Source organism: Symphodus melops (genome assembly GCF_947650265.1).
Source record: "Symphodus melops genome assembly, chromosome: 4".
In the NCBI taxonomy this organism is placed as follows: Eukaryota; Metazoa; Chordata; class Actinopteri; order Labriformes; family Labridae; genus Symphodus; species Symphodus melops.
This window is the reverse complement of record NC_136694.1, coordinates 21,713,505-21,724,547: the sequence shown is the minus strand read 5'-3', so window position 1 is coordinate 21,724,547 and position 11,043 is coordinate 21,713,505. Positions and strand designations below refer to the sequence as shown.

At 38.5% G+C, this 11,043-nt stretch overlaps 1 protein-coding gene across 1 annotated transcript; it reads right to left on the bottom strand.

Annotated features, from left to right (window-relative positions):
* Positions 1-571: 571 nt before the first annotated feature.
* Positions 572-6,645, bottom strand: tamm41 (TAM41 mitochondrial translocator assembly and maintenance homolog). The gene is made up of 8 exons (XM_079341775.1): positions 6,247-6,645; positions 5,303-5,485; positions 5,118-5,210; positions 4,819-4,969; positions 4,409-4,554; positions 3,118-3,283; positions 2,396-2,458; positions 572-1,464 (listed from the first exon to the last, which is right to left on the bottom strand). Exons 1-8 carry the CDS (start codon positions 6,382-6,384, stop codon positions 1,373-1,375), a joined length of 1,032 nt encoding a protein of 343 aa, XP_079197901.1. The 5' UTR covers positions 6,385-6,645; the 3' UTR covers positions 572-1,372.
* Positions 6,646-11,043: the final 4,398 nt, after the last annotated feature.

The following is an 11,043-nucleotide window of genomic DNA, read 5'->3' as shown; positions in this document are numbered from 1 at the left end:
ATTTTGAAGTATGACTCATGAGATAGTGATGAATAAAAAATGGATTAAAAAGTCTAAATTTAAGTGGTTGCATCAGGAAGTAGCTGATACTGTCATCACTGACTGCACTATGATGTAATGCCTTTTAGGATTGCTTTTCTTTTTGGCCTTTTCAAATAAGATTACAAAGAGTAAAATGACAGAAAAGAATTCAAACGAACAGGGATAATATTGTGGATGAATATTCGTATCATTGCTATACCTCCCACACGCTCCCCTGATCTTTCCCTCTTTCCGACTACCGGATTAAAGGAACAATTTAAAATGTTGCTTTTGAAATATTGATACATTGTACATGATATTGATATAATTTCCAGTTGTAAAAGTGTGCATTTACATGTCCTTCTGAAATCCCTTTCCAATTTGTGAAATATATTTTGCAGCAGGTGAAATATATTTTGTGAAAAAAAAGTCAGGAAAAACAGTGCCTTTTTTATTATGACAATAATAAGGCACTTCACTCTTCTTTTCTGGATTTGTTGTGGATTTTAAATCCCTTCGATTAAGAATTATTCTACAGAAAAAAAGAGTCAAGTATTAAAACCTTTATTGAACATATTCCTAGAAACTGTACTTGACCACAGCAGGGAAAAAACAAACGTGCACTTTTCTATGGAGGATCTCCAGTTGCCAATGTGAGCAGCTCATAATGCAGAGGTGAGGAACATGTTAAATCCAACATACACTTTCTGCTATTTCCTGGTCAAGGTTTACCAACATAAATATGAGAAACAATCAAACAGAATGTTAGAACATGAAACGTAAAGGGATGAAAGTTATAACATATTTGGCAATAACAGAAAGGGATATGAAGTTTATTTTTGCAGCATGTAACTCCAGTCTACATTTTCAGTGCTTTTCTTTTTTTTTTTTTAGAAATTAAACGTACACACTCGCACATGTAGAAAAAAGACAGATTCTTTCCCTTATTATTCTTACGCATGCAGTGCCTATACTGATTCTGTGTGGTGCCTCCAGACATGTTCAACATTTCCTCTGCAGTCTCTGCACTCATTATCCACAAAGGTCCGGTTGTGTAGTACCATTAAAAGTCAGCCGCAATTCAGTCCAGCTCGAGAAACGTCGCACTCATTCTTTGACCACTTTAGGGAGTTACACGATAAAGGGCAGCGGTGCGCACACTCCTACACTATTTAAACACAGACCTATAAGTGATCTCTTTCATGGAGGATGTGCAGTGATACAACCAGCTGTGGCTGTGGATGATGGTTCCACAGGCACATTTAGACACTTTGTCAGGGTCAAAATGGAAGGATCGATTGTCTGGATGATGCTTTTAGAAAAAAGACAGACTCCTGGCAAACACGCAGGATCAGGACATCTGCGAGACAGGCGGCTTCCTCCTCCAACCCCTCCACATCTTTATCAGCTTCTTGGAGCTGTACGACACCGTCTTCCAGACTCCTGGGGAGGACCAGGACAGACAACACGCAGGGCATTAAAAATCACAGAAGTACAACATATTTCAATATCAACTGTTAATACTTAGGTTATGAAATAATGATGTATATGAGAGATAATTTTTCCTATTTAAAGTTAGAAGTGCACAGTATTTTCAAACACACTGGTGTACAAAATGTAGTCCTGTTGCAGGTTGTGGAGTTGTTTAAACTCATTTTCCACAAGTTAGCTTTGATTGGCAGAAAAAATGGAAACTTAGGGAAATTGCTAATTTCTCCAATATTAACAAAATCTACTCTCTCACAAAGCTTCTAGGCTCCGACCTACTCACTCCTCGTAGTTTTATTCTACATGCAGAAATATGAAAAGTCATGGGATTATATTTTACACTCCCTTAATTGGAGCCTACAGGTGGATGCTGGGGTGGAGGTTGTGCAGTTCAGAACTGGCAATAAAAGCACAGAGGCATGGACTGCGGAAATCTTGCAGCTTAGGCAAACCTTTAATTGAAAGGAGGTGGGCTCAGGTGATTGTTGAGAACGACGCATGTCAAGAGTGAAATCAGTGCAGCTCGAGCCTGCCCGAACTAGATTGCAGGCGTCGCCTTATATACCACAAACGTGGTGTTTTATGTTATTTGGTGAGATGTTGTGCTGGGAGGCTAATTCAGTTCACAGTGTCCCTGCTGGTAAAGCTGTTTCCAGTCCTAATGCTAAGTGAAGCGACTGCTTGTTTTCACTCTAAAGTTAATGTACAGAGTTCAGATTTGTATCGATCTTGTTCAGTAGCTTTCAGCAAGAAAGAAAATAAGAATATACCCCTGAAAAGCCTACAGCACCAGACGAACATTTACAAACAAGTCCTGACAGAATAAAATATTTTGGAGGATGCTGTCAAAAATATCAAACGAGGACAAAAAAAAAGGTTTGCGTACCAGCTGTAGCAATGCCTTTGATGCTCTGTGTTATACTGGATGATTTCACAATAGATGAAATACCTGAAGAGGAAAAAAACAAACACAAAAGCAGGCTTCAACATGACTTTAAACAGCAAAACACTTGATACCGCATCAATCTGCATTATGATTTAATGATGCTACAGCCACACCATGCACTCACATAAGCAAGTTAAGCCCTGTAATTTACATATCCATTAAATTTACATCTGATCAATGATGGGGGTGGGGTGGGGGGGTCAGCAGAGGTAAATAAAAGGATAGGATCGTAGCGAAATCTTTCCATCTAACTTTGCATGATGGTTTTATATAGAAGCAGCTCAACTCCGTCCATGTCATAGACCTGCACCATATATATGTTTAGTGTCCTTATTCAACAAGGGTTACATTCGTTTATTCAAGTTTAAATAGTCTCTGATGCATTCCAGCTTTAAACACTTTTAGCAGCCAATATTTGGGTGTTAACTACACCTCAGGTCTGATTCTGATAAAGCAAAGAGAGATGATCCATCGCGCAACATGATTTAATACTCGTGTTGTTGTCATTTATTCTGACCCTTCATATTACACTGGCCTGTTAGTATGCTGATACTTGGGATTCTCCTTCTTATTTCTCCCTCCTTCTTTATTTGTGACAATCCAAGCAAGCTGTCGTTTTCCTTTCTTTCCTTCCATTTCCACCACATTCTTTGGTCCAGTACCTTGCTGTACGACAGCTCCACAGTCCGGGTCCTGGGCGACCTGCAGCAGGATCTCCTCCACATCTCTGTTTTTCCCTGGAGGATCGACCAGTTTAGTGATCCTCTGCTGGAGGGTCCGAGGTAACGCCATAAGCTGGATGAACTGACCCTCTGGGCTTTTATCCACCTGCCAGCACATAAACAAGAACAAATAAACAAAGGCATAAGCAGCAGCGACCCTTATGTTCACAGGTTCCACATGAAAGTCTTAATTTTGAATGAGCTGTGGGTAAAGCGTTAAGATAACAAAATAACTAGGATATTACTTTTTTCAGTGATGCAGTATACTCCCTACTGTTAAACAAAAGGTAAATGTAGAATTTGATCATAACACCAATGGTATATTGTAAACTCATGTTAAAGTTTGATTTGACAAAATTCTAATGACTTTGAACACAGAGCCCATGTTACGTAAAGTCTCTGTATCCAGAGCAATGCATAACTGAGCGCACGTGCACCGTGCATCACTCAACCTTTAAAACAGGTTCTCAACTGGTCGAGCATCAGGACCCATAATAACAATAATATCCAAACAACCAATATTTTTTTAACCAATCCGATGCATCTAATGAAAACCAGATTTGTGAAAAACAGCTGAGGAAACGTTTAGTCAATGCATCGTCACTGCCTCTTATCTTGAAGTACACGTCTTCTTGGCGGGCTCATGCTCCGATGATGATCACTAAAGGATGTGTTACTCACACACACTCATGTGATACAAACAACGGGCCGCTCCTCCTCACCAATAATTACCATACATGTAATTCAAGGACAGTTTGAGGAGTTTTATTCCAAGGCTGTTGATGTGACACTATTCCATTTATACCAATCTATTTTAAGACTGCACATGTTAAACGTAGCAGTCGCGCACATCCAGTAAGGTGTAAAGAATAAAGGAAGGAGACCGCACACTTGCTCCCTTTTTTTTGTGCATTTATTATGAGCACATCCCGTGAGTGAATGAGTGACGTTTCGAGCACAGCTCACAGACTGCACGTTGACATTTTACTAAAATATACAGTATATGGTGATCTGAGTGCTCTTGTGATCACTTTTTCAATTAGTTTAGACTCCCGGGCATCTTATTAAAGTTAAAGATGAACTTCAACATCACCGTCTGTGGAGTTACAGGTAAACATGGGTGACATGCTAAGAGAAAAAAAGAAACAGCAGACACACACAGCACACAGTGTTCTGTTTTGTTGCCAACATACCGAGTGAGCTAATGACAGAAGGCGTGCCATGTTTTTACCTCTAGTTTCCCTTGTTGGGGCTTGTAGACCACTTGAGGACAGTCCCGCAGGATGTTGCTGTACAGAATTCGGAAATGCTGAATGTTGTCTTTGACTATATTCGCCACCTTGGATTTATCTTCTCCGATCACCATTCGGAAATCTCCTAAAGAAGGCAGAATTTAAAAGTATATACAAACTATCGGAGGTTTCTTAGGGACAAGCTTTACGGACTCTTCTGTTGTGCCTTCAGGTGTTTAGTTTAAAGTCTTCAAATAATTCTGTGTCACTATGAAACATTAAGTTGCATGCCAAGACATCTGTTAATATAAACCAGATCAGTCCTGACAAGTCATAAAGATACTAAGTCTTAAAAATCCTCATGAACCAGCCAATCTACCACCTTGAGGTATTTCTGCCAGCCACTAACCTGCATAGGAGACACCAGCTATCTGCAGAAAGAGGTCCTCCTCAGTGAAGCTCTCAGGCAGCATGAGGAAGGAGGCTGTCACGGCACTTTTCAGGTTGGCCACTAGGGCGGCACGGAGCTTTCCATTTTCAGCCTGCATCAACATTTTCACCTGCATGGGAACACATAAAAGCATGCATCCATTCCAGACACATTTTAGCAAAACCTCCGAATGAAAAGTTCAGTTTTTTCTAAATCTGCAACAATTCAAACTTAAAAATATATATATATTTAGAAACACCTGTGATCACGATACTGACCGGTTTATGGAGACGTCCGGCCACATACAGGGTATTCCAGTGCATCAGGTCATTTATCAGAGACTCTGTACTTATCACACCATATTTGATCATCTGAGAAGAAAAGAAGAGGGCCATTTGTGTGGTTTGCCAGACATTTGGGCTCTATGAAGATGAAACGCATTAACCAGGATAAAGGCCTTTACCCTTCCGTCAACGGGCACCAGTGTGTTGTAGTATACAGAAGCCCCGTGTTCATTTTGAACAGAGCTGATCATCGTGGGTCCAAAACGCTTGAGGATGGAGTAGTGTTTGCGATTCTGCAGCAGATTCATGGTGTGCCATGTCACTGGGTCGTCCACCGCAAACACAAAGTCAAGCATGTTTTTCTGTGTATATAAGAGATAAATCCACAGTGAGGGGATAAATCAGTAATATTATCAGTGTTAGGCCCTCTGAAAAGGTTTTCTCCGTTGGAAAGGAGCTGTGTTTTTGAAGCTCTCCAAACACCCTAAACACCTGAGACTTATCTGCTTTGGCTGTATTTTTATCATTTACATTTAATTCACAGACTTATGATGTTGCTCCTGTGGTTTCTACATACCTTAGCAAGGTCAAAACGAGCAAATTGTTTGTAAAAGACGCTTATATATATAGCCATTGACAAAATAACAGTGAGATACTGAAAACAATTTACATTTTTATCCTTCTTGGCTTTTTTTTCTTCTAGATATCTGAAACATTGTGATACTGTATTTTTATTAGGAAAGGTACCTGTGTACAGTTTTTTCCCCACACAAATTCAAACTAATATAATGATATTAACATCACTAGAAATGCACTAAAAGGGACTTTAACCACGTTCCCAAAGCCGTGAGTAGATTATACTGTGCATATCTAACATAGGCAGGAGTCAAACTAACTACAGCATTTTAAGTGACCAGTCCAAGTCACCAGTCCGTTAAGGTTTTTTTTTTTTTCTAGCTAACTAATAATAATAATACTGCTTCAATGAATAAATAATGTATTGATTGAAGCAGTCCATAGCAGAGGTCCAGATGTTCCTGTTAATATCAAGTTTACCTGCAGAGCTAAGTTTGTAAACTCTGTCATTGTCTGTTTACAAAGTGGAAGGACACGTGTCTCTTACCTCCATCTGACCTTGGTTGGTGCCGTGCTGTTTGAAAACACCAGATCCATAGGCAAAAGCTAGACTAATGTCCTGAGGAAACTGGGACAAAATCCGCCTGTAAATCACGCTAGTGGTGTGCAGAGCTGGAAGAGTCATGTTGTTTTTGAACTCGCTAGCTTTACCCGTGTAACAGCGGGATTATAATTACAACCGTCTTAATAACGAACAAAGTGAGGTTCTGGTAGCATGAAGTTGGATATACATGTTAGAACCAGGCGCTCATTGTCACGAAACACGAACACACCCACTGAGAGGCACTTTAATCATCACAAATGATCATTTAAGTAAGTCCACCGGATCAGGCTGGGTCAGCTGTATGCTTGACAGTCGCCTAGAACTGACGTCATGAGTCTGTTGCGAGCTGGAGGCTTATGGGAAATCGAGTCTTAGATGAAAGGTAACCTCTAGAAACCGTGAAACTGCTGTTAAACATGCTAGTTAAGTATTATTGTGCATTTTATTTAATCTAAGTCACGTTTATAAGTGAATATAGGAGATAAAAATAAAGTACTTTAGAGTAGAAATAATGAAAACATGAAATAATATCAAAGCAAGCACCAGCTTTAGCCAGCAGAGGGCGGTTCTTGACCAAGTTTAGCTGGGTGCATGTGGTGAGAGACACATGGCTGACTTGTTGAAGTCAAGCCAGTGTTTGCTTTATAGGAATGCAGATTAAAAGTGCAAGCATGTGAACGTTTACATTTATGTATTGCAAAACTCAAATGTTAGATTGATGAGAATTGAATCACGCTGACATGATGAAGATGATTGCTTCTGTCAGGTACAAGACTTGCTCTGTCACCAGAGGGGTAGGGCCTTTAAATATAGCCTGTAAGGGTAAACGAGAAAAAGCCTTTGAGGCTATCATCAGTCTTCACTCCTGCATAGTGTCATGGGCCCAATTATCACATGAATTTTAATGAATTAATAATGAATGTAGACACATAAGAGTTAGCTATACAGCTGCAGCTCATTATTAAATTGTCAGGAGCAGGAAAAATATTATCTTCTCAGCAATTACCATAAGCAGTCTTCTCGACCAAATGAATATTGATAAGGTCACTAAATCCTGAGTAAGACACTCACTCGTTCGGTTGAGATGTCTTTATTCAGGGACATTGAAGAACCAGTGGGAGTAAAAGGTATCATTTCTACATCCTTTACTACATGCACGTGTTGGGTAAAGCTTGCCATAGTGACCCTAGAGATGTTCATGAATACGTTTCCTGATAGCCTGGAGCTGTTTTCCTACCTCGTGTTTCAAATGCCTAATTACTGCATCGCTGTAACCATGGGAATATAGTATCATTCCCTTTAGAATTCAGTATGGTGTAAACATGTATGGTTAAACAATCATTATTCAGCAGGTGTGTGAAGTTATCAACTGATGCCTACTAAAATCTACACACACTGATACAGAATATATGTTTGGGAGTGTAAGCACATGTTTGGGTTCTGTTTTAGTTCTGTTTTGTGCTCTGGGAACTCTGGGTGGGGGGGGGGGATTATAGGACTTCTCTACTCACCTGTGTCAACTTTTTGTGCATGCTGAAAGTCAAAGTCTTCAAAAAAAAAAAAAGATTCTGGTGATGTTTCTGCACATTTTACATGACATATAAATCATGTCCTGCAAAAAATATACACATCTTTAAAACACATCTTTATGTAAACAGTATGAAGATCAATCACTCAAATATTGTATTGCGCTAATTCTTAGTGTTATCTCGAGACGCTTTACAAAAGAGCACATAGGATAATATGCAGGAAGGATTTCTCCTTTTTATTTGTCCCTCGTGTCCACACTTCCTTACCACTGAGGTAGACGTCGGAGCGGGCTGTGCATGTATGAGGACAGTGTTTGTGGGGACGACACAGTCTGATGGTCAGGTGGTGTTTGGGACGACAGTGGACAGAAAGAGCAATTTTCTTTGTATTTGTATATTATTTATAAAATAATAAATGGTAGTCCATAAGTTAGCCCCTTATGGCAATGTTTTTTATAGTATTGATGAGAAGAAATATCAGGCCCTTAAGAAGCTAAATGTTCGGTTTCCTTCTCTCACTCTTTTGCTAACTGTGGGTTGTGCTGCTTTCAGAGCTTTTTTCACTAATAACAGATGACTGCTGCCACTGAAAAATAACGGATATAGGCAGGGAGGATGAACTATTCGTTTAGTTGAACAAACAAACAATGAGGTAAGAGTCACCAGAAGGATCAATAAAGCACAGCCTTACAGCAGGTGATGGTTATTGGTAGGTTCATCGCATACACTGCTATGATCGAAAAAAATATACTGTATATTATAGCCACGGCAAACTGAACGTTCATCAACATTATCTCAAATTTAAGGGTTGAGAGAAAAAAACACATTACCTGAGTTTAAATCAATCTCCATAGCAGTGAACCATACCATAGACTGTATAGAAAATGTTATAGTCAGTTTATTATTTACAGTGTATTAGCTTAAAGGCGTCATAGAATATTATTATTTTTTTGCTGAATATTCAGCTGTTTAAGTTCCTTCCTCATTTTTTGTTTCTAATGCTTACAGAAAGCTTGACTTTCAGAACTTGTAGAAAGCAAGAAGAGAGAAACAAAGCTTGTAAAAATAAACCGCTCTGCAGACTGTGAATCCTTCCATCACACCTCAATCTTTCCTCACACTGTCTGTGGGCCAGTGTGAAAATGAGAGAAGTTGCGTTCTGGAATCGAAAGTGAAGGCTGCGTTTTGTAACTTTTTGTTTAGAACAAGAACAAATAATTAAACTGAATCAATGAATGTAATGGATATACATTGATTTGACAATTTATAGTGATATTAAGTTAATGTGTGTGAGAGCAGCTGAATGTACTAACGTATATATATACAGTGTATGTATATATATATACATACATACATATATATACATACACATATATACATATATAGTAGTAAATACTATAGTAATCAATTTGAATTAAAAAAATATATATATGTATATATATATATATACAGTGTATGTATGTATATATATGTGTGTATATATATACACATATATACATACATACATATACATATATATACATATACATATATATAGTAGTAAATACTATAGTAATCAACTTGAATATATATATATATATATATATATATATATATATATATATATATATATATATATATATATATATATATATATATATATATATATACAGTATATAGCGCAACCTCTAAATTAACAGATCAGCGTATTTGGATGAGATATATTCTAATTTATTATTAGCTTCTTCTGATGATGCACCAGCTTTAGCAAACACATATCCAATGTTAGTTCAAAAGCAGACATGCACAAACTTGCAGAATCCTTTCAGCTTTTGCACGCCTGTTGCCATGGAGATTGCCATTGCTGCCCATGTCGAGTGAAGGAACATCAAAGGAAAATGTACCATTAAAATACACAAACACACGTACAAATACACACACTGCATTGATGCACAGCTGCTCGAGGCTCCCACAGGCGGAGATGAACTGAGACGGATGCTTTTTATCATACTCCACTGACGGGTTACAGTGACACCGAGCAGAATACATCCTATAAGGTTTATAATACAGGCAACAGAGGCGACTGATACATTTAGACACTCATATTTCACTTTAATATAATTATTCTAACTAACTCCTACTGACTTGACCGCTGTCTCTTAATCATTTTAATCTGTAGCTCCAAACAGCTGCTGTGTTTGTACAGAAAAAGAACAGCTTATGTTTGAAGGATTATTAACTAGACTGTATATTAGACATAACATAAAGACTAAATGTTATCATCACACCAGAGCTCAGCTCAGAACTACAGGTGCATTAATACACAGATTTAAAAACACACAAACATTAATTTATACACACACATACTCTGTGTGCAAAACACACCAACACATATCAGGGCTTGTAATCTGTATGCGTTTACTCATACGTCTCCTCCAGCTGGCAGGTGTTTATTTTTCTTGCAGAACATTTCCTCATAACCAAAGTTGACAGCTCATTTCAAGGAAAAACATTTGCTTATTCGATTTTTTTGAGCCTCAAGAAACTCAAATCCACAATGGGCTTCAAAGTGTATTATCTTTGTCTGATCTTATGTACATGAAATAAAAGCTCTTTAATCAAAAAGTATTACTTTGCAACCTTTTTTAAAAAATGATATTTTTTGATTGTTTTTAAAAAGTTCCTGATACGGATTGTGAAGTGGGTGGGGCTAGCTCTTAGATTTATAAAGCAGTATTTTTTAAAACTAATAATTCAAACTGCACTCATGTGTACGTCTGAGTGCAACAGAACTGAACTTTTCCAGCCGGTTTTTCTGAGGGACGCGGTGAGTCAACTCCTCATTGCATTGCCTTTTGCTGTTAGCTAGCTAAAGATATATGGCCTGTAATGTACTGCTCTTTCTCTTTTCTATCTTCATCTCCCTCTTTCTCTCCCTCTGCTCTTTGGTCCGTCATGCTGTTCCTTCCAGTATCACATCCACCGGTGAAGATGACAGCTTGTCATATGATGGATCTGGAGAATAAGTAGGCCCAGTTTTGATGAGTCATGAGAAAAAGTACTCACACTCCTTCCCCTGTATGACATGTAAACAGTTCTGCCTGGGAAAACTCTGGGGTTTTCACAAACGTCTTCGTCTTGTAGGCTACCTGGAGCATTGTTCTGCCTCCCTGGCCTTCAGCCTACCGATGCATGCCAACAAAAGCCAACAGTTTGGTAGCTCCGCCCACTT